A 25,818-nucleotide genomic window follows, 5' to 3' on the forward strand; every position below is an offset into this window, starting at 1 on the left:
TATTCATAATTTTCACGATTCCATTCATTTTTCCGATTGAAAATTATATGTTATTATGTGTTTAAAATATCATTATATACAATTTATGCAATCTAATATACAAAAGGATTTAATGTCAATTTGATGTGTGTCTTCACATGCAATTTGTTGGAAGTGTGCAGGTTGGAGAATGTGAAGTGTGAAGTGTTACAAGCAAATGGTCTTATTCATAAATTTATTGGTTAGTTAGATGCTTTGATTAATTTATCTACTTCTACGTTTTCTGGAACAACAATTGAGAAGGCTTTAAATGTTTCAGAGTTCAAGCTTTAATAGAAGTTGACATGAATAAGACCACAAGACGATAAGTACACCAGTTGCTTCGTTGATCACTTTGCAAATACAAAGGCCAGTAAAATTTTCCGGTAAAATAGACTGTAACATGGCGTTGTTATGGCAACGCTATGTTACGCTGCTTTCTTGATACTAAAAACTGTCGAAATGCTATGTATTTTCTGTGTAGTTAGACGTTTTAGATATAAAATCCAATCTAGAAAATGCACAAACGTTAAAAAAAGAATACTATCATAACTGTATCTTTATGATGTGTCATAATAACACATGTGTGAAGTTAAATTTTATGTGTAAAACGTCTGACTGCAATGCAGATACATGGCATTTTGGTTATTAGTACCTAGAAAGCAGCGTAACATAGCGTTGCCATAATTACAACGCTAAGCTACAGTCTATTTTACTGGAAAATTGGCCCCATAGTAAAGTCAATCAATTTCACGCACTCCCAATTTGATAAACGCTTCAAAACTTTTGAATTCCGAATTTTGCAATAAAACTATTCCATTAAGCAATCAATATCGTGACGTTGACATCAAAGGGTTTGGGCCTGTTTCCATACAGAATTGGCCCCACCCTGGTATTTGAATAATTTTGATGCCATTTTATAGGTATTTTTGAGAAAATTCGAAATACCAAATTTCAAATCCGTAGCTCATCATTTGGCCGAGATATCAGTGAAAACATGTGAAAGTGGCCCCTTTTTTCAAACTCACTCTTTGTCGGAAATATGAGAGATATCGACAAACTGTTAACGTCGTTCTATTTGTACTGATCTTGTCTATGTTGTTCATAACAAATAATGTGAAAAAATTATTTGTTAGTGCGTGAAAAGGTGAAAATGATTTTTCATTTTTCATTTTCTACCAGTGCGGCTTTTTTGACTACTTTTATATTAGCATCATTCGAAAGCCTGTACATTTGTCTTCTATTATTCAAAAGTTCATTTAAATCTAAGTGGAACTTTGGGATAAAAGTTGGAAAAACTTAAGCTAGCACACGCGCTGCCGGTTCAAGAACACCCATATAAAGTCGCTTTGCAAGAGCGACGAGCAAGCATAAGGCTTGTCGTTTTCGCGCGTCTCGACAAATTATGTATATAAGTATGGAAATATTTATTAGAAACCAAAATTTATTTATATCTTGTATATAAGTATATTCATTAGTCATAATAAAAATCCAAAGCGTCGAATAAAAATAATAATTATTATTATTGATTATTTTCATTCGCCGTATAAGCTTGTGACTAATATATAATTAGTATATAATGTATGAAAAACTTAAGATTTCAATATTTTTCATATATTAAAAGTATATTGAAAAATATATCTCTGTGAGTGGAGCGAATTGCAGCTCCAATGTACAAAATGCAACAACGCAGAAAGCTGTTCGCTTCATACAGGGCAATAAAAAATATTTACCCAAAATATTAGGTATAATTTAAAGGAGTACAAGTTTAAGCGTCACCAAGAAAGCACATAAAAAGTACCCGCTTGACGAGCGAAAGCAGTCACAATTCTTTTAAGTTTGTTATTATAATTAACCGCCCGACTCGCGAAACCAGTCAAAAGTAAACTAAAATAATATTATAAATTCTTACTAATAAGTGAAATAAATTATTGAATTACAAAGTGTGTTTCAATATAAACCCAAATTTACATTTATGGGAAATGTCCCAGTGAGCAATGACGTTAACAGTTTGTCGATATCTCTCATATTTCCGACAAAGAGTGAGTTTGAAAAAAGGGGCCACTTTCACATGTTTTCACTGATATCTCGGCCAAATGATGAGCTACGGATTTGAAATTTGGTATTTCAAATTTTCTCAAAAATACCTATAAAATGGCATCAAAATCTGTATGGAAACACGCATAGAACCCTTTGAGTTTGACCAAATGAGATCATCTAGTTTCTAGTGTACGAACGTCCCCGGTGTGCGTGGTGATGTGGTGCTGGAGCGTGGTACCTACATCGTCGTGCTCCCAGTGCGTGCCGGCGGCGGCCGCGGCGCACAGGCCTGCTTCGGTTGCCATCTTGGACTTGGCATACTCAATGCGGATGGCGCCACGGTCGCTCGACAATAAAAACGATCCCTGCAGCGCTTGCATGGCGCTGGCGGCACCCGCCACGTCGCGGTACTCGACAAATGCGACGGGCGCGCCGGCAGCAGTGCCGACCAGTTGTCCGTTAGTCGCACAGGCGCCGTTGCCGGCCGCCGACGTCGAGTTGCCGGTTGCTGATGCTGTGCTGGATTGGCTTCCTTTAGAGTGCAGCATGCGCAGGCGACAGAAGCCAGGGAAACTGTGCCGACAACAATAACACGAAAGGGTTCTACTACAAATGTTTCTGGCTGATTTCATATTTTACACAGCCCAAGATATGCTGTTCAACAATCTTAGGCTGGATAATGGGAAATTTTTCCTAGCTGATATCATAAAAATTCTAATTATTGTTAAATAAATTCTAATATACCGCAAAAATAATACTGCAAAATATGATTATTGCAAACTAAATATACAACCGCGCGTTCATTAAAATCAAATCTATATTTTTATACTGAAAAATATTAAATGAATCTTTGCAAATGTAGTCTGGGCAACTGATATACGACATCTTTTTTTTCAATTTTTTAGAACAATCGTACAGGTATCACGTTTTTGGTGCATTCGCTATCAAAAATTGTTATATAAAATATATATTAATAATTATATGAAATCTAAAAATTTAGTAAACATTCATCTTTTACGTTTTTACATTAGTATATTTGGTAAACAAACTTTTCATTAACAAATATATTTCTACCGTTACGGTATATATATTTATACCGTTTCAGATAAGAGCCAAACCATTTAAAATTTATCAAGCAGCGAATAACATTAAATGACGGACAAAACAAGAATAATTATATAAATTGGTCACTTAATTTTATAAAATAATATTAGTTGTACATAAAGTATTTTTTCTAATAATTTGATTCTAGAAATTTCAAGAATCTGTAATTAAGTGCGCTGTGACCAATTGGCCTAGCAAAATGATGTCGTGCATCTGAAGCTTCAAAATAATTGTTTCAAAAAGAAAGTAATATTTTAGTTACATTTTAGGAGACATACTTCTTTATAATCGGCCATAGAAATTCGGAGTGCAGATATGATCTAATAGGTATGAACACAAAATAAATAAGTTGCGTGAAGAAATGTGTTGTGCATGGAAGAAATTGACATTGGTTTCATGCTATGCGAAGATAAAGGAATATTTAATGCATTAAATATATAAGTGCATTTATAATTTGTGTTTTATTAAAAAAATGTTTTACTTGCAATCACGCATTAACGTAAAAACTTGTATGTATTCTGTTGGATTGTTGATTAGTAAAAAATTCGTTTCTATAAACACTGAGGCTGATTGGAAACCATCATACGCATGCGTAATAAGAAATAATTGGCATCTCCCTTCATTATCTGTGCACGCATTTGGCGATTTCCAGCAACTTTCAGTGTCTGTGGAAATAAAGATATAATATTGTGAACATACGATATTAGATCAATCAATACCCAAATCATATATGAAAGCAAATAAAATAATTTTAAATTTCAATTTATAGCAATATAAAAGTTATGTTAGCAGAGACGTTATGATTCGATTTATCAACTGAGTTTTTATTCAATAATCAAATGCTAACTGAATTCTGACTGAGATGATACGGAACGATTTGAAAACAAGTTGTTATAACGAGAGTTGATATTAGATTCTCACGAATCGATTTGGTATCATTTTGACTTGATAATTTACGTTTTGATTGAGATGAGATAAGTTGATATTCTTTTGATACAACGCGATATGATTGAAGCAAAATGATAAAGCGTTAGTTTAGATGATGAAGTTGGCATGACGCGGTATGATATTCGATTAAAATGACGGGGTTATGTATACAACATTATTCGCCTTGAAGCTTTTGATCTTGTTCATTTAAATCCAAGACGTCACAAATTTTATCATTTGATATCCAATATTTTATATGGAGGAATAAATGAACGCACATGATTTTACATAATTTCATACAGTTTTTTAGTAAGTATTGTATTTTACTGATAAATACTTTTAGATTAATTTATAATAATATTAAGCTACAAATAGGTAATAAAAAGTATACGCGACACAAATTTTGATTTTATTACAGGAAGTTTAGAATATATTGGATCAGACAAACTAAAAATCTAATTCTCAATGCTTTCTAGATAAAGCATCCCTATAAACCTATAAGATTGAAAATCCAGAGTCGCCATACGTTACTTAATTTCTAAACAACGTTACTACCCGAAATTAGGAAGTAAAATTCATTCAAATTACAGTAAACAAAATAATCCAAAACTATCCGGCAAGAACTCTGTAAATATTCATATTACCTTCCAATTCGAAAGACATTTGCTATAGACCGTATATTTAAAATATGTGAACCAATTAAAAATAGGTGTAAAATTAGTAGCCTGGCGTCTCTGGATCCTCGATCTCTAATCGACAGTATGTCATGCACAATCTGAATGGTCATTTATTAAAGCATACCTGCTGAATATCTCTTTGAGTTCATGCTCCGATACGAACTGCCCGAGATTTGCAACGAATAGAGTTGAGCAGGGAGCGTTGGAGGCGACCGCCGGCTGGGAGCCGCAGGAGCCGACGGGCGACGCCAGCGCCGGAGATGGCAGAAAGTGCGGCAACGACGCGTGAATTGATGTCAGAGCCGTCGGATGCGGTAATGATATCTGCGTCTAGATAATAATATTAATATAATCTCAATTGCAATTATAATATAAAATCAATAAAAATTATAATAATCCATTTTGGCAAGCATAATTTCCTGAAACTATTTCTTCATTTATGGATCTATTCTTACTGTCATAGGGAGTAAATACAGAACAATTGTGCTTTACCTTCTTTTAGTGTTTTCCGTACTCAACAGAGAGCACGGAGTCTATTGTGCTCAAATTTATTACTCATTTTAAAAAGCTAATTCTCTTATTATGATCCACGTACGTACGTTTCAAATTTTTCAATTCTATTTTTTTGCGAAAACATCTTTGTGACTTAGTAGAAAATATATTTTATACGCGTTGAATAAGCTTTTTTTTCGCATCTCAGGTTTTGTTTATCGTTTTGTTCTCAATTCATTAATTCCAATTAATCAGGTTCACTTTCCCCACATTATATATTTATATAAATCTAATCTAGAATTAAACCGAGAGGTAAATTTACGTGCTACAGTTAGTGGCGCCCCTATGTGGTGCAAAAAATAATCAAAATTGAAGTAATGGTTAAACGGCTATACTGCGATCTATTTATACTTATTTTATCTTTGTATATTACTTAAAATAAATGAGCGAAACAATTTACGTTAAGTCTTGCAATTTTTAGTACGGTTAATGTATTTCGCTCAATTTACTATTTTGACACTTTTATATTCGACACATTGGAAAATGCAAGCAAATGATTAGACATTAGATTACCTCCCTTTTTTATTGTTGCTTCCGCCTTAATGTTTCTAATAATTTAGTTTCATAAATATTGAACTGATATTATAATTTATTTTGCAGGCTGAAATTAATCTTATACGAGTATATAAAAATGAATCGCAAAATGTGTTGGTAAGCGCATAACTCAATAACGCCTGGACCAATTTGGCCAATTCTTTTTTTAAACTGTTTGTTGAAGTCTAAAGATGGTTCTTACGGTGAAAAGAATCGAATAATTGCCAGGAAAACACTAAAAACAGCCCTTTTCTTTTTCTCATACAAATGTTTTCTAACTAAAACGTAGAATCAATTTGAGCTTTATTGCTATTATATAAAGTTCATATTAAATTACAAGAACTCACTGTATACTCCTTCTAAACGATTATGCGGATTTTGATAAATCTTTCTGAAGTTTGTTAAGGAAATTTTCTAGGATGTATGTGATTATAAAGTACTGTATATCTGCAAAATTGTAGAAATAAATGAAACAAAGGCAAAAAACGACATGTCAGTGCTTAAAGCAGTTCTACATTAACATCGCTCATATTATAAATATATATGCATTTTGGCGTGAAGAGTAATTTGAACAACAATAATTATTATTTTTAGGTAAACGGTAAATATTAGTATATTATATTAAAAAATTATAGACATGGGTACAGGACAACGTCTGTCGGGTCATCTAGTATATAATATATTAATTTGCAATAAATTAATATACAATATAATAATTTAATGTCTGAAAAATAATTTATATCAGTTCAGTATTTATGAAACTAGATTGTTAGAAAAAATAAGGCGAGAGCAAAAATTAGCTAATGGTGTATGGCATCGTGCCTTAAGACAAATTGCTAGAACTTCCCGTACCGTAACGAAATGTTCAAGGAATATTAAATGTTTTCAAATTGATTATTATAAATACTGTAACATATTCTAATATTTATAAGAATTATAAAAAATGAATTGCAAAATTGAAATTATTTATTTAAAGTATATAAGTGAGCTTTTGAACTTTAGCAAGAATTAAAATTACATTACATTAAAATTAAAATCTGAATTATTTTCGATATACAAAACAATTTTTTTCTTTGGCCTTTGCCAAAAACTAGTCAGCACATCTCTCTATCAAAAGGAATCGAATGTTTTATGAAACATTAAAATCGGGGGGAGGGAGGGGTGAGTATAGTGGAGGTAGCGCTCTACAAAAAGGGTGAAATTTACTGTTCAATTATTTGCTTGTATTTTACAAAACGCCGAATATAAAAGTGTCAAAAAAATCTATTGAGCAAAATACATTAAATTACCAAAACATGCAAGGCTTGAAGTTAAATTTAAGTAAAAACATGCATAAAGCATAATTTACTTAATCATTGATTTTTTATATAATTTCAATATTTTTGGTTTGTTTTTGAAAATAGTATTTTGGAAATCTGTACGCCCCTCTTGCAACAGCCTTGCGTTCGACGGACGAGACGCGCCCCACATGTTTGAAACCACGATTACAATAAACAACTAGTGGGGCGCAAGGCATCGTGCCTTAAGGTAAATTGCTGGAACTTCTCGTACCAAAAATATTTTTTTTTTAAAGATTAACATTTTTGAAAAAAAAATTACTCTGAAAAAATTAGATTTTTGAGAAACTATATCCTTTTTACAAAAATTTACTTTTTTTTTTAAAAAAAAAAAGACTTTTTGAAGAAAAAATTATTTTGAAATATTTTGGAAATTCTGAACTTCTTTTCAAAGCAATCGTACTGTTTTAACTACATAGAGACGAAATATCGAAGCGCGTAAGCGCCGCGTCGCCGTCTAACGGATAAACATTGGTACGGAACCCATAGGAATGTAAACAAAATTTATACTTATTGTTAAAATATCTATAAAATATCTAATAATTTGATGTGCATATGTCTAATGATCACTTTTGTCTGCCAAATGGCATTTTTTTTTACTTTTTTTACTAGATTTCCGAAACCGCTAGACCTGCCTTCACGAAAATTTGATCAGTTCTTCATCTTGTTAATACAAGTAAAATGTTTTTAGAATTATTCAAATCGGACATAATTAAAACTGAGTTACTGTTTTTGGCACTTTTTGCCCCATATCTTCGGAACGGCTAGGCCTGCCTTCGTCAAAAACTAATCAGCACGTCTCCTTATCCATACGAATCGAATGTTTTTTGAATTATTCAAATCGCTTCATCCGTGTTCCCGAAATCGTCGACAAAAATTTGTATCCTCACACGCACACATACACGCACATACACACACACATACATCCATTTTTTCTAAGGTATGCCATAATGTTCAGAAACGTTTGAAACGTAAAACGTAAAATTTTCATTTTCGATTTTTTTGCGATTACTATAACTTGCCATACGGGAAGTTAAAAACTAACAAGATAAGAAAAAAGCTTATTTGATAATAGACTTATTAATTTCATATAAGATTCCCTAAGTTGGATAAGTGTCTAAAATATTTTGAATATTTTCCGACATTTTCACTTTAGGATCATTTAAAATTACTCATTTAAAATTCAAAAACAAGTATGTATGTATGGCCAGACAATGCTATACTACAATTTCTATGGATGGCAATAAATTTTTATAGATTGTCAAAGACTGATGTAAATTAGTAACTTCTATTGACTTTTCAACTTCTATAAAGTTCTTTTGTAGATTTATACATGTGGTAGGAAACATCAGTAAATAACTAAAAAAATCATAAATTGCTATAAATGTTCATGGATTACTGCACATTTCTACCGATTACTAAATATTCCTATAGATGATTAAAAGCAAATTTGTTTGGATATCGATAAAAGTCTTAGTTCTACTCACGTGATGAGCTAAGTGATGATGATGTTGCGGCTCCATGGCTGACGTCGGTTTGTCAGCAGCTAGTCAAAGATACGAGCGGACTGGCACCTGTGGGTGCAGCGCCGGATGGACGAGGGCGGCATGGTGCTGCAGCGCTGCTCCGGGAAGCTCCGCCGCGGCGCTGTACGCCAACGGGTGGTGCCACAATTCCGGACCTCCGGGGAAGAACGGCCCGCTCAGATCTGTCATCATAACATTATGATAGTGAAGATCTGAGTGGACGACAAAGTTAAAGTTACAAACGCAAACATGAAGACGTTTGACCCTTACACCATTTTGTATTCATAACTTAGATTAACGGACATAGGATAAAATCCGCCTCAACTGTTCATATCATGGGAAATGACATTTTTGAAGGTGCACCACATTTTTATTTATATCGTAAATTCAAATCTTGAACAGTATGCTAAAGTTTGTAAATGTGTATTCATGCATTATACATATATATATATATATATATATATATATATATATATATATATATATATATATATATATATATATATATATATATTTATTAGGGTGGTCCTTAATATAGACATTTTCGAATTTCCTTGCTCCCAGAGGCTCAAGTAGTTCCAAGTAGATAATAAACAATTCTCTGAAAGTTTTAGCTCTTAATATTGTCTTTTAGATAGAGCGCAATTCAATCAAAGTTTTGTATGAAAATAGCATGAAAAAATTTTCAAAAATTTTAAAAATGTTTTTTAGATATAATTTAGCAAACAAAAGAATGAATAAAACTCATTCATTTGTCGCTAAGTTATACCTAAAACATTTTTTTTTTAATTTTTAAAAATTTTTCCATGCTCTTTCCATACGAAGTTTGATTGAATTGCGTTCTATCTAAACGTTAATATTAAGAGCTAAAACTTTCAGAGAATTGTTTTTCATCAATTTGGAACCATTTGAGCCCCTGGAAGCAAGGAAATTCGAAAATGACCATTTTAAGGACCACCCTAATATATATATATATATATATATATATATATATATATATATATATATATATATATTAGAGCGGGTCGATTTGTATGGGTCAAAAAAGTCGCTAAGGACATCAGAATTTATTTCAGAGGTATGGTTTCTTTAGCAAAGTATCTTATTTTGATATTTTGATCCCTAGTATACAAAAATCATATGTGCCTTAGTGACCTTTAAATCGACCAGCCCTAATATATATATATATATATATATATATATATATATATATATAATGATAGTCCTTAACATGTATATTTTCGCATTTTTTTACTCCCAGGGGCTCAAATATTTCTAAAATGATAAAAAAAAACTGAAAATTTAAGCTCTCAATATTAAGTTTAAGATAGACCGCACTCTAACCGAAGTTACCTATGGAAATGACATGAGTAAAATTTCATTAATTTTTCAGAATTTCATAGTTTAATGTGTATTAAAATTTTGAGAATAACGTTGAATTTGCTTAAATTAATCATAAATAAAAAAATACTACAAAAATTAGATATATTAAAATAAAATAAGTATTTACTTAGAAAGAAAAACCAAGAAATTTTAATTGGAGTAAGGACTATATTAAAGTTAATATTAAGACGTAAAACTTTCAAAGATTTTTTTATTTATCAATTTGGAAGCATTTGGGCCCTTGGGTGCAAAGAAGTGCGAAAATATCCATATGAAAGTCAACCCTAATTTATATATATATATATATATATATATATATTATATATATATATATATATATATATATATATATATATGTATATATATGTTAGGATATGGAGCTATCCGAATTCTATTCCTTTAAATAGTCTTATAAATTTTATAATAATCGAAAATTATATAATAACCCACCCTCAGCCATCATATAGAGTCTAAAGATGAGGCATTTTAAATGAAAATCTTAGCAACAACAAAAAATTGGATTCCATATTTTTTGCAGAAAAACGTAAATTAAAAGCCTTAAAAATCCAAATCTTGACGACCAGAATGCATTTTTTTTTTTGATTTTACATAATTGAACTTGTTTTTGATATAAAAATTTTACGAAACGATGAACATAATTGTATAAGCTTTAATGCCCAATTGATAACTAATAATAATAATTATGACTGTAGTACTGAAAAAAATTGTAATATTTGGTCTCGCTTCCAACTCGTGTTGTAGAACTAAATTCGATTGCTGATTTTAAACACTTTGGTAATAAATATGTAATTATAAACATGGAATTTACAGTGCGGTTTTACACCAGTGGCGGTAATTTATACATTAAAAACTAGTTTTTAACACTTTATTCTCAAACCATAATAAATGACTCATATAACTCTATATAAAATTTTAGAAGTACGATTCAGCATAGTGACGATCTTTCGACGATTGCTATATATTTTAGCGATATATATTAAAAATTTCTATAAATTTCTAAGGACTGTTATATATTAATATAAATTGCTATATATATCCATGGATTTCCATAAGTTTCTATAGATCACCCATAAACACGTCTGGTGTACTAATTAGTAAAACGGCCAGATAATGATATAATATATAATGATAAACGAGTGGAATTTTTGGTCGGATTCATCTCATCATCTGCGTGAATGTGTCAATATTTACAAATGCACTCTACTGTACATAATAGTAAAATGTCCTTGGCCTGATTTGCTTGCAAAAAGTGATAGTAGAGAATATTTAATGCTAGTGCGAATGCTAATAAAATAATAAATACAGAGTACAGTAAAACTCACGGCCAGTAAGTGGGTGCATTAGTGCTGGGTGTGCAGCCGCTGTGGTGGCGACTGTCGGCTGAGATTTCGGTTTGCTGACTTTAGTGTTGCTCTTCGCAAACTCGAGGCGGATTGTCTGCGGCATGTCTGGATCGAACCTGACACCCTGCTGAATGATAGAAATATCAAACGACCTGCATTATTGGCCATGCAATCGATACTAAATTAAAAATAATCGATACGACTACTCTGACGATTAAGATTGCTCAATTATCTTACCACACGTTCAGCGAAATCTAAGAGATCCCGAACAAAACAAGTCGATTCGGTAATTGTTTGATGAATACTTTACAAAACGCTTACCCCAGTCAAATTAGATTTTCAGTTTGCATTAATTCGCATAGAGCTAAAAATTGGTACAGCTGTTAAATAGGCAATTACAAATAAAATGTCAAAAGTCCCCATCGATCCGAGAAAGGTACAAAATTCTAGTTTTCCTCATTTTCCGCGGAAACTAGAAGAACTATCCAAAAAATGTGTCACATAGAAATATTTTTTATATAATTTTTCACAAATTTATATTCACATTTTTTTAAATTGGAATCACCGTTTGTGAGGCATAGCTTTTTAGTCAAGGCGCTGTAGGGAGGGCATCAAGTATGCATAATATGAGGACCACCCACTCTCTTCAGATCTTTTACCTGAGATGCCAAATAAAGAGATAACCCATGTTGCCAACTTCGGTGTTGGTCGAATTTTCCTGTACCCCACTTTTTACTTTACCCATGCCTCCGTGCGTCTTAGGGATTGACGTAGCCAGTATAAAACTAATAATGTTGTAGGTACTTTTATGGTATTCACATCATATAATAGAATTTTGTTTAGATTTACTTATATATCAATGTATTATTTAAAGAATATCGCTAAACCTGTCGGTGCAGGTAATAAATATTAATATATATTAAGGTGGCAACATGGATTTTCTCTTTATTTTGGCATCTCAGACAAAAGAATCTGATGGGAGTTGGCCGTCCTCATATAATGCATACTCGAATCCATATAGCGCGCGCTCTAATTTGAAAAGTTGAAAAGTTTATATTCTTCATTATATTCTTCATAAGAAGTCATCGAATATGTAATATAAATAAAAAATAAGACTACATTGACTTGCATATATAGTATACATTTATTGAGTCTATTGAAGTATCAAACTATAGTATCAGCCCCTAATTTCCTCCTCCGTAGACCAACACCCGCCAGGTCATTTTAGAGAGAGATCCCATAACTGATTGCTTTTAAAGTTAACGAAATAATTATGTATATATCAAGGCAAGGCGCGTTATGATCGACCAAAATTTGTACATTTATATCATCATATTGAATAAATGTGCCAGTTTCTGATGGCAACATATGAGATGAACTGCTGCTGCCTCATACATCATTATATCATTTTATGATGCACACAAGCCAAGAGACGAATTAATTTGTATATAAGGTTGATCCAAAATGTCAAAAAAAAATTACGGTTCCAATTGTAATCTTGACCTAGACCAAATAGTTGTAGGTACATATAAATTTCAAATTATCTACATTAAATCATCGATTTTTTAAGAATCGGCGGGTGTTGTTCTACGGGGGAAGTAATTAGAGGCTGATACTATAGTTTGATACTTCAAAAGTCAGATAGAAATATATACTATCTATATACAAACACATAGAGTTTTAATCTTTATTTATATTACACATTCGATGACGTATAAAACCGGCATATTATGAAGAATATAAATTTTCAATTTTTCAGATGGCTATATCTCACAAACGGCGACTTCTATAAAAAAATTGTAAATACAAATTTATAAAAAAAATTATAAAAAATATTTCTATCTAACACATTTTTTGGTTACTCTTATAGTTTTCGCGGAAAATGAGAAAAACCAGAATTTTGTACCCTTGAACTTGAATAAAAAAATCACAGATGTCGGATCATCCCCATCGATCCGTTTTGATATTTTATTTGTAATGGCTTATTTAACATCTGTACCAATTTAAGCAAACTTACGATGCTTTAATTTGACTGGGGTAGCTTTCAACCAATACAATCATAGAGTAAAAAATGATGTACTGCCACTTTTACTAACATAATATTCATCATAAAAAAATCTGGCGCCAATACTCGAGATAAAATAGTTATGTTATTTTGCCAGTTTTTTTTATTGAATATTCGCATAATTTGCAGTCAAACACTATGTATTTGATGCATAATCGAGCGATTGTAATCGATTTCTAAAACCTAACCTCCAAATAGCACAAAAGTCAAATAACAATGTTAACATAAGTGCAACAATTTGTGGTCGCTTATAATATCACAAACGTAAAGCCTAAATTATTTTTGTATTTTAAGGTTAGGTTTCAAAAGTTAACCCTTTCGACTCGGATGCAAAATACATACTAATTCCGAAATTCGCGAGTTGAAAGGGTTAATATTATGTAAAATACTCGATCAAACAGCAAAGACATAGCTTTTTGACAGATCCGAAATACTAACTCCTGCGATTATTCAACAATAAAGATCGGTAACATAGCATAATTATTTTATCCGAGAAATGGCCACTATATTTTCAAATTTTAACGCAATCTCAATGTTTTAACTCAAATTACATTTGCCAAAATAACTCTAAAAACTTATTGACGTATCTAAAATAGTTATATTTATCCAGTAAAACATTTTAAATTACATTGTGATTACTCTTAGGATATTTTATAATTAAATAATTATATAGGTCCAGTTAAATGCTTCAGAAAAGTTACACCGTAATTAATTTATGTCTTGTTACTTAAATATTCCATGTATTTATTTTCAACTTGGCTTCTAGACTCCACTTCACTCATGTGACTCATTATATTCGAAATTAAGAATGTTTAACTTGCTGAAGATTATGTTTTCGACAGAAAATTCGATTTGCTCATTTAATGATTCCTCGATGTTTAGTCATTCTGAATTGCTAGACAACTTGAAATTGTTAGACAAATTTGACAAATTTGTGTATGTCAACAAAAATTTGATCTTGGTCGACGTTTTCTTAGAAAGAGCTTAAAACTCGATCAGTTTTGCGCAACGATTGGCCTAGAAGATTCTTTATAATTAGCTAAGTGTATATTTTTTGGCAAAACTCAAAAAGATAACTTTTAAAACATATAAGTTATTATCAGCGGTGTAGTGCTAATATTTTTTTTGCCGGAACGCTAAAATTTGAAAACCGGTTTATTAACCGGTTCAAAACCGGTTCTCATATTTGTTCCGGTTCCGAAAAACCCACTTTGTGCACAAATATGTATGTTTATTACAATAATAGAAACATTTAAAAAAAATGAGTTGAATTATAATTTACAAAATTCACTTATTAAATCATTTTCTGTATGTAGCGATTTTTGAAAAATAGTTTTTTGCCGGAACGCGTTTCGGCCCAAAAATGATTTGCCGGAACGACGTTCCGGCGCGTTCCGGCTCGACAACACCACTGGTTATTATTTATCTAAATTAGTTTTTGATAATCTTTTGTCCAGGCCATTTCTCCGCAACTAAATATTAAACATTTTTTTGCCTCTTTAATGAAACTTTTAAGAATCCCTGAGAATTATATCCAATTATCTGGAACAATCGTTCTCAACGGATGAAACTCTTTTTCATATCGGATCATTTTTCATAAATCACGAGAAATTATAATGAGATACAATGAACAGTTGTTATTTGTTTGAGTTACCTGTCCTTGTATTAAAAACATCTAATACGCTTTTGTGTTCGTTTAAATGAAAAATGAGTACTATTAGATGCAAATTGGTGCAATTTAGATAAAGTCTGCAACTGATTCATATAGATCGAAAAATTTAAGACTAAAAACCAGATTGTTTAAATTACTACTGCTTTTTCATCACAAGTGCACTTCAAATATATTTTAATTTTAATTTTATGTTTGGTTTTAAATATATATGACAGTCTTTGAATATTACATCTTCAACATACATAAATATAGATGGTCGGCTTTGTGATATGTTGAAATCAACGTTTATATGTGGTTTTGCACTATTTGACAATAAATGATATCTAGATCGTATATAACCCATTTATTGGTGCAAAAATCGTTTACTAAACTGAACTAAATGTAAGTGGTTTTTTTACCTTACAGCAAGTTGAATGAACTTACCGATATATGTAAATAATCAATATCAACATTTGTGACGATAAAATTTTCAATTGTTTTCAACGGTTTAAAAAGGTTTCACTTCTTATTAAATACTAATCAATGGAAATTCCAATTGATATTATATATGTTTTATGTTCAAAACAGCCTAAATATACTATTTCAACCTCTAATGCATTTTTACAATTTAACCAATTTTTTACAACATTGTCAACGATAGGTCTAATTTTGGCTCACTTAAGCATAAAATTGGATTCGAGATCGAGCAAATCGAATTTTCTGTTGAAATCACAATCTTCTCCTTCAGGAAGGTAAAAAAGATCACTTTTTCATTTTTCATGCTAGAAAATTAATCACTGAATTGGCATTCGATTTAGACATTCTAAGTAGTACCAGACAATTGCTGATGTTCCATAATAGAACATGCGCAACTATTAAAAACAAATTAAAAACTTTTGTATCTCTAACCATGTATTTTGCTTTCTAAGTGTATAAAGACTTTAGGGATTTTAATTCTCATATCTTATAAAAATATATTTTTATCAGGGTTTAAACTGTGCAGTTTTGTAACAAAATTATATTTAAATTTTACATTCCTCAAATGATTTCTAACTGTTTTAAATATTTGGCCGTAAATAAAATTTTTAATAGCACATTAAAACATTGTTGTTTCATAAAACTATTTGCAGGAGCATAACTGGTAAGCAGCATTTGAGCAAAACATTGAGATTGATGAAACGATTATTCTTCAATATTTTAATGATTAACTGTTTTCCAGGACAGTTTTTCAAATTTCAATTAATAAAAAGTTTTCTACAAACATAGTTATTGAGTCAACTTAGTGTGAGCAATAGCAGCATATAGCACAAGCTTCACTCAAATATGTGCATGCAAAAAGTCAATATATTTTCAATATATTTACAAAGATGTGAAGAAACAGTTCAAAAAAAACTTAATTCTTTGTGTTCTCTGTGCCCAACATAATCCAATAAAAATCACACAACTAGTTAAATATATCACTTTTATATCTATGGATTAATTGATATGTGAAAGTTGCAGAGAGATGCCAAGTCTCACCTCCTAAAACAGTAATATTTAGCAGAAAAGATAATTTAGAGTATTTGGGTCCTGCTTCTAGTTCTAATAGGTCTCCTTTCACTGTTATGTATCATCTGCTGATGATTTAAGGTTGAAATCATTATAGATGATGCACAACAGCGCAAGAGAAGTTTTGACGACGTTTAGAGGAAATACGGACATAATGGCATATATAAAAAAATGGCAAAGTGGCCTTATTTAAAAATCGGTTAGTTTTAGTAACGTTTCCGCAACTGTATAGTGTTGAGAGAGTCATAACAACAATCCTGTCCGATGTTGAGCGTCATTGGTGAGTAAAAACAACAGGGACTGATTATAATATTGTTAAACAAATATCATCAAAAAATAAAACATTATGTCATTTTGTCCGTACTTCTCCTGTAAGTCCAAAGAATACAACCAATTTATTTGAAGCAATAGTAAGCAATAATTCAAATCCTGCGAAGTACAAAAACAGCGCGCTATTGCTGTTTTCATCAAATGAATTTTTGCCCTATAGATTTGTTGTTGATAACGAAATAAAACAATTAGTATATATGATCTGTAGTAAGGTGATCATATTTTTGTAGGCCGGGACAGCAACTTGGTAGTTGAGCTAATCCGGGACAGGACGAGGGAGTAACTAATTTTCGAAAAATTGAAAATGGAAGACAAAAATTGATAATTCTCGTAAAATTTGAAAAAAGAAGTCCGAAATTATCAATGTGAGATTCTATTTTAACACTTTGGTGTTTTGCATTCGAAAATTTTCCCATTCATAACCAATTGTTGTTTACATCATTTTCAGACATTTGAAGGATATTTGTAATTTTGATTATCATGTAATTGCGAAAATATAGTTCAAACCTATATTTTTTAATATCCGGAAACTCGGGACACAAGGTGCAAATCCGGGACCGTCCCGGCCAAACCGGAATGTATGGTCACCTTATCTATACTTTTTTTTTCTTATAATTTTATTTAAACAGCGATCAGAACTTATGGGTTCTATGAGCTGAATCTTATCTGTACATATATACTAATTTAAACGCTATTGGCTTGAAAAGTCAAACTATTGCATAATTGAAACAAGCAATCCTTACATATGTAGTTCTTATTTACACCTAAGCACACAAAACACTGTCGTCAATAAACCGAATAAAATATAGATTATTAATTGTTATATTTAATTTAATAAGTTAAATTTAAGTTTACTTTAGATACCTGTAAATCTTGTTTAGCTGCTTCGGCGCCAGCGCGTGTGTGAAATGTCACGAAACCAACGGGCTGTGAAAAAATTATGTTAGTTTTGTAATACATGAATTATTAATAACGTTTTTTATCAAAAATGTCAACAAAGTCATTAGAAACGTTGCGACTTGTAGATTAAACGACTACCAAAATTACAGTTCACAATAAGTCTTTTTTCTTTACCTTTAAAAAGCCCATAAAATAAAACAGTTTTGTCGAAACTTTATTCATGGAAAAATCACACAGACTGCAATTTTGATTTTTATGAAGAAAAAATTAATTTTTTAATATTCCAAAATACTGCAACGAGTTTTGTATAATATTTCCATGATAAAATAAAATATTTCATAATATATCAAGTTTCCGTTTATTGAAAATTAGTAATAAAAATAAACTAACAATTTAAATAGTTTAGTAAATAAAAAAGCTCATCGTATAATAATCAAGCCAACAAAGCTTTTACCTCAAAACATTTTTGTTTTTAAAACATTTACCTGATTATTAATATTACAAACTCCAAATTTAGTTTTAAAATTTTGTGCATTACTTGAACATTTAAAATTAAAATTTCGAAAAAATATATATAGATAAATTTCTATAATAAACTTGATGAGATGTATTATTGATAAATAAAAATTATATATTCCAAATAAAATTACTAATATTGACAAAAATAATAATATAGCAGATGATTGGACGATTCTTTGAGATTTAGTGGGCCGATATTTGAATAAAATAAGCAAGTTTTAGAATAATATAAGAAATTGATGTTAATTGAACTAGTTAAAATTCTGCTGAATTTTTAAAAAAAAATCATATCAATTACTTCAGCATAAAATTATTTCTTACCGATGCCGTTTTGCCATTTTTGCTTGTAACTTTCAAGAGTGATCCTTCATAACCCTGAAAATATTCAATTAAAACATATTTTTAAATCGGTTAAAATGTTATTAACATAATAAACATTCTGGTATTAGCTTTTACCTCATAGGCCCTGAATAATAGATATAGTTCTCTGGGTTTTGCGTCCATTGGCAATCCACTGACAAAAAGTGTTCGCACCTGAAAAGAAATAATAATGATTATTATACAGAACAAATATAATTACATATAGGCGCTTTTTAATAATAATATTTTTAATTTTTAATATATTTATGTCTTTTTATATTTATTTAAATTTTCTGTATACATGATTAATTATTCTCGTTAGTCAACTCATTCTCATAGTTCTAAAAACCTAATTTTTTCCAATCTTTAAATTTTTGATAACTGAATTTTTGGATAGGGTAGAGAGGGGCACAGAAGTCCAATTTACAAAGATCACACTCCATACAACCTTATTAAGTAATATCATTAAAAGAATTCAACATTAGAGTTGAAATAAATATTAACTCATTTTACTTCTATATTTACTATTTTCTTATCGTTTACGTCTTGCGCGAATGAAAGGTTGGTTCTTTTTACCCCAACTGCATATAATATATTCTAAATTGAATAGTATATTCTTAAAAATTATGTTCAGGTAGCGTAAACTAAACAACAGTGCTCAAAACTAAAATGAACAACAAAATAAAATACTTTCGTTGAAAAATTTACAATGTGGCCTTTTAAATGGTTGCACATTTTTTGCCCTATTCTTTAAAATAGTATCCCCAAAAAAATCCATACATACATAGTTTTTAAGATAATAGTAGTGGGCCTTTTACTAGCAGCCTTTTAAGCACCGCTTTACTCTATTTTCAATTTTAATTATTCGTATTTAAGATTTGATTAAATTGAAATTTTTGAGATTTTTTTTTTTTGACGTTTCGAAACTTTAAAAATTTTGTTAAAAATATATTCTATATACATTTTTTTTTAAAAGTTGAAACTTCAGAACACATTTTATTTTTAGGTATTTCAATATCAATTTTTAATTATTTGATGTTTTGCTTTTATGAAATTTATTGATATTTAAATGTTTAAATAATTGTATTTTATGATGGTTAGATCTTTTGATATATCGGCCAGTTTAATCAATTTGCAATCCTATATTTTTATCTGTAAAAATAGTAAAATGAATAGGTGATAAGATTTTTAAATTTTTAACTTCCCGTTGGGTAAGTTATAGTAATCGCAAAAAATCGAAAATGAAAATTTTTATATATCGCTCGTTTCAGAAATTTCTGAACATATTGGCATACCATAGAAAAAATGGATGTATGTGTGTGTTCGAATACAAATATTTGTCGACGATTTCGAGAACGCAAATCAGCCAATTTGAATAATTAAAAATACGATTTTGATTAGTTTTTTGTAGACAGGGTAGCCGTTTCGAAGATATGGGGCAAAAATAGCGAAAAATGATATTTCAGTTTTTGAGAGAACAGAGCGTCCGATTTGAATGATTCAAAAAACGTTATTTTATTGACGAAATGAGGAACTTGTTTTTCAGAACGCAGGTCTAGCGGTTTCGAAGATCCACTAAAAAAACAAAAAAAAAATTCCTTCGGCGGTCAAAAATGATCATTCGACATATGCACAACAAATCAGAATTAGATATTTTAGAAGTTCATAAGGATTTTAAAAATAAGTACTTTTGTTTACATTTCTATGGATTCCCTACGCGCTTTGCTATTTCCTTTCTACGAAGCTAACGCATCGCGATTGCTTTAAAAAAAGTTCAAAATTTCTAAAATATTTCTGAAAAAAAATTTTTTTTTTTCAATACGGTGAATTTATTTAAAAAATTTCAAAATGCTCAAAAATCGAATTTTTCCAAAGTTTTGAAAAAAATTGAATCTTTTTCAAAAATTTTAATTTATGGTACGGGAAGTTCCAGCAATTTGTCTCAAGGCACGATGCCATGCACCACTAATTCAATTTTAATTCAAAACAACAATTTGATTATTCCGTTACATATGCTTTTACAGCTTGGTCTTGATAAAATCTATTTGCACGTAACTTTTAAAACGTTGAAAAATGAACACTTATAGAGGGAGCAAAGCCAATTTTCTTCCTTATGGAAAATATATGTCATTTTTCCCTCGGCTTTCCGCACATCACAGTTCGTAAAAGCAAGGGGTGTCTGGCATTTTGCCTAAAGAGCGAACAAAATTACCCACTCCGAAAAATCGCGGCACAATTTATAAAACGATCAAGTCAAGTAGATGTCTGGAAGGTATCTTCAAGATATATAATATATACAAAGTCCTTTAATTAATAATAACACAGTTTAGCAATGCCGTTTTTGACAATTAGTGACCCATATTTCAAACACTTAAATAATTTTTTTTTAGTTTAAAAGAAAAGCAATGAAGGCGACCTATTATTAAGGTAGAATATCCTAGGCACGGTTGTGCCGCTTTTTTTGATTAGCTACAATTTTATTAATTTACCAGTTAGTTGGGAGTAAAGCAAATTAAATGGTAATTCCAATATTTCTGTACTAAAATACTGTCCTTAAATACGAAAATACACAATACGTAGATGTCTGTACAATTTTATATTTTTTCGTATTGAAAACAATGTTATCTGTATTTTATTTTCTACACATATTACCAGTTTATAGAAGTTTGTAAGTTTATTTAAACTTTTAAAGTCTTCTACACAATCTTATAGGTTTACATATATATTGCAAGATTTATATGTAATTTATATATACTTTTATTGTCTACTGTAGACAATAATAAATGTTTATAAATGTAAATATCTTCAATGAATTGAAAAAAAAGAAACATTTGTATAGACCACCATGATTATAATTGATTTTTACGCTTCTGTAGATTTCAATATAATATTGTCCTATATGTCTAGAAATCATTATATGGATAAAATTATGTACATTTTATAAATTAGGTTTATAATCAATTTAACCAATAATAGTGCGGCACAGAAACAGCTATAAATTTAAGTTTAAGGTTTTTATATATTTCAATTATACAGCCTATGATTTAATTAAATATGGTTATATTTTTATAATTTAATATAAAGTACTGCAGATTTCTATATAATCCTATTGTTTTCTATAATTTTCTATCATATTTGTATACTATCTACTTATTACAAATATAAGGTATAAGCGAGCTAAGGGTTTGTTTTAACATTTTTTAAATTGATATATCTTGATATCCACTGATTATATTTCTACGAAATAAAGATAGATAGTTACTTTAACTATTCTTCTACTAATTCAAGTAGAGATAATTCCACAACCTTCTAGAACTTGCAACTTACAACTTACCCTTATTTCCTTATTCTCAAATTTCATATAAGATAGGGCGGGACACAAAGGTCCAATTTGACTTTCAGTAATTATTCTTAACCAAATGAACTACATCACAACACTAACACGTAACAAACAAACAACTATCGAGCTATGCTCAGTAATATTTTTAGTTATTTCCAATTATTGAAATATGTATAGAAACAATTTTCATATTGTTCACACCTATGCCAGCGTAAAGGTTCAAATGATTCTTTTTACCACGAATAAGCTTATGTAGAAATCATATAAAAAAATTTGAATTTAACTTAAAACATAATAATACACTTTATAACAAATAACGTATACGTATAAAATATATATTCAGGTATCAAAAACTAAATAACAACATTCAAAATAAAAAAAAAACTACAAAAGTAAAAATTATTTAATTATAAATACTGACACATGACCTCCTGGTTGCGACGTCGAAAGATTTAACCACTTAACTACGATGGCTGGTTATACATATTTTTTTCTAAGGAAAAATGCAACTGTGCATTTTTCACTAATCATATATTATTGTTATTTTTTATCTATAATTGGCCAAAGATTGACTAAATGGCCAGGCCGTTTTCTTGTAATAAAGGGTAAAAAAATTTTTTTCGACGATTTTTATGGTTCTTTTTTGGACTGTATACACCATAATTTACACAACATACACAATTCTTCGAAGTTTGCAAAAATGGGTATCGTTTTCTCATTTGTCAAAATTAGACCTTCCATTCACGTTTGCACATTCAGTTTTGAGCGCCGATCGGCCGAGCCGTTTCTTTGTAGTTTGGAAAAAACTGTTAAACTTTTCGTCCACATTTAAGCTCATACTACCGAATCTATTTCAAAAATCAGAAACTGTTCGAAAGATATTAATTGAGAATGATACTGATTAGTTTTAGGTGAAAATCTACCGAGCCGTTTTCTTGTAATTAACTGTTGAAAAAAAAATTAAGCCGATTTTTATGGATTTTTTTCTCCATATATATCATAGTCTTACAGAACTTACTGAAATATTACGACCTTACGACAAGTAGTTTAATTTTAAAAAATTATCAAGGTTTGAAGAAATGAGTAGTTTCTTTGATGTTTGTTAAAATTAAAATAAGACGATTTACTTGGTATAACGATAGAGTACAACGTCTTAATGAATATACTAAACCATTCAATTATAAAAATTATTGATTTTTGAAAATTTGCTTTTCAAAAGATATAATGTGTAATAAATCCACTCGGATTACTTTTAATCACTCATAAATTAATTTATTTTTTATTGATTAAGTCGATTATTTAAATACATCGGAAAGTTCATGTAACTTGCCTCAAGACAAAATACCAATACTAACTAGTTTTTGAGGTAATGGTGGTAGACTTTTAAACCCGCTCCAGCCTACATGAAATTGTAATCAAAATCTAATTCTCATTCTTAATATAAAATTATTTAATTTGACCAATAATATCAATAATACAAAACTGTTATTCACGTGCCCGACGCAATGATAGACATTTTAGAAGAAACGGACAAACGGTCGGACTGACGTTCGTGTTCCGTTTGAATCCACCGGGTCCGGGAAGCTAAAAGCTTTCAGCTTCCGCCAAAATTGATAAGGGTTAACATCCATCCTTTGGTAAAGGAATAAAAATAAAAAATGTAGTTTCCGAACACGAAATCTCCGAGAAAATCATTTTAAAACTGTGTCGCAATATCAATCCACCTTTTGTTCCCTTTTCGCTGTCTCGAACAGAAATAGATTTTTTACCTTTGCGGAATTCTATAATCGATTTATTATCAGGATTTTGTATCAAAATAAACATCGCAATGTTTGATCCTTGTTTTCGTTGATGTGTGATATTGGTTCGAAATCGTGCTAATTTGTTATTGTTAATTGTTTATACGTAATTAATTGTTAAAAAAATTCATGATTTTGTGAATTTTTTTTGATGATAGAGATCATGGTCTTAAAGCACATACTAAAAAAATAATACGGTTTAATTTTGAAAAATCATCAAAGTTTGAAAAAAAAATCAATGGATTTTTGAGATAAGTCAAAATTTGACCTTTCGTCCACGATGTCTCAAAAACGGCTGAACCAATTTTAGAAATTTAAAAGTCATTTGATGAAACTCGATAAGCACTCTCGTTGGTTAGTTTTTCGGTTGGCCAAGCCGTTTCTTTAGAATAAGCAGAAAGTGCAAGATTTTTCATCCACGTAAAGAAATTCTAAACCAACTTTGAAAACTCAAAAATCGTTCGAGAGATATCAGATGGGAACCGTGCTGATTAGTTTTTGGTAAATATCGGCCGGATCGTTTAATAAAATTAAATGTTTTTTGTCATTTTCAATTAAACTTACGATAGCGATAAAGTTCATGGTCTAAACAAATATTCTAAAATATTTATAGGCCTAAAAAGGTGGTTAAATTATAAAAAATCATTAAAGTTTGGAATAATAAGCCACGCTATTATTCCTTTACCAAATCAAGTAAAAATAATTTTACAACTTTGTTCATTATTTTACAAGTAATCAATTGTTGTAACATATACTGGAGCAAGTAGTAACAAAAATGCCACTCATAATTTATTCTTTACTAATTTTCAAGAAAATTGACTTGTTTCTAAGTAAATCTTTTCATACATCAACGCAAACTATAATTAATACAAATGAAATATATAATATCTTCGGTAATATAAATTTTTCATATAAAATCGTAATATCATATCAAAATACAAATAAAAAATATAGTGTCTCCTGTAACACAATTGTAATTATACATTCCATCCAATCATCTTCACTTGAATCTGTATATAATTCTTGTGTGTTTCAAATAGTCCAATGTTTAGTTTCAACTAACCCCAGATATGATTTAATAATTGTATAACTTTTATACAACTTAGCAATTACAATTTTTTTTTACATTTTATATAAAATCATTTATATATATTTATATATATATATATATATATATAAATTAAAATTAGTAATAATAATAATGTAAACCGAAATTTGTTTAAAAAAAAATGTTTTAGTTTTTAATTTTATTTTTAGTTTCCACAGAATGAAGGCTAGGATTACAGCTAAAACGTATGAATGAAAATTTTTTATAAAGAAATTCAAGTTTTTTTTAGATGTTATGCCCGATTATTAGACTTTGTTAATATATATATATATATATATATATATATATATATATATATATGTGTGTAAATATAATTTCTAAAAAAACAATAGAAGCAATAATAAATACTAAAGACATAAAAAAACAGCTATGTGATCAATCATGTCTTTTCCCGTACGAGTTATATCACCATGGCAACGTCTAAACATAATCAAAAGAGAGTGGTATGAAAAAGAGGTTAGGTTTGATATCGAGGAGCTATAGATTTAAAAAAGTAATTACATAGTATTTTTTACAATCATACGTAATTCTGTTTAATTTATCATGATCAGACATATTGTTTCTTAAAATACCTATTATTACAAATAAAATACATGTAACTTCTCACTATTCAGGAGCACATTATTTACAAATATGATCTTAATATGGAAATATATCGAAAAAATTCATTATTAGAGTTGGAACAGCTAATTAATCTATCTTTTGTTAAATTGCTTTTTTTAACTCATTTTACTTT

The 25,818-nt window shown here is 29.8% G+C and overlaps 1 protein-coding gene across 1 annotated transcript; it reads right to left on the bottom strand.

The window, feature by feature from the left end:
- Positions 1–2,300: 2,300 nt before the first annotated feature.
- Positions 2,301–19,005, bottom strand: LOC113390813 (protein couch potato-like; the record flags this gene model as incomplete). Its single annotated transcript, XM_026626904.1, has 8 exons — positions 18,932–19,005; positions 18,797–18,850; positions 17,921–17,983; positions 11,442–11,589; positions 8,758–8,897; positions 4,891–5,096; positions 2,590–2,631; positions 2,301–2,493 (listed from the first exon to the last, which is right to left on the bottom strand). Coding segments are annotated over exons 1-8 (894 nt in total), but the record flags the coding sequence as incomplete, so codon positions are not given.
- Between the last annotated feature and the right edge of the window lie 6,813 nt (positions 19,006–25,818).

This window comes from Ctenocephalides felis, unplaced genomic scaffold, assembly GCF_003426905.1.
Source record: "Ctenocephalides felis isolate EL2017-DRISC unplaced genomic scaffold, ASM342690v1 CF-g0.4_SCAFFOLD_03635, whole genome shotgun sequence".
Lineage (NCBI taxonomy): Eukaryota > Metazoa > Arthropoda > Insecta > Siphonaptera > Pulicidae > Ctenocephalides > Ctenocephalides felis.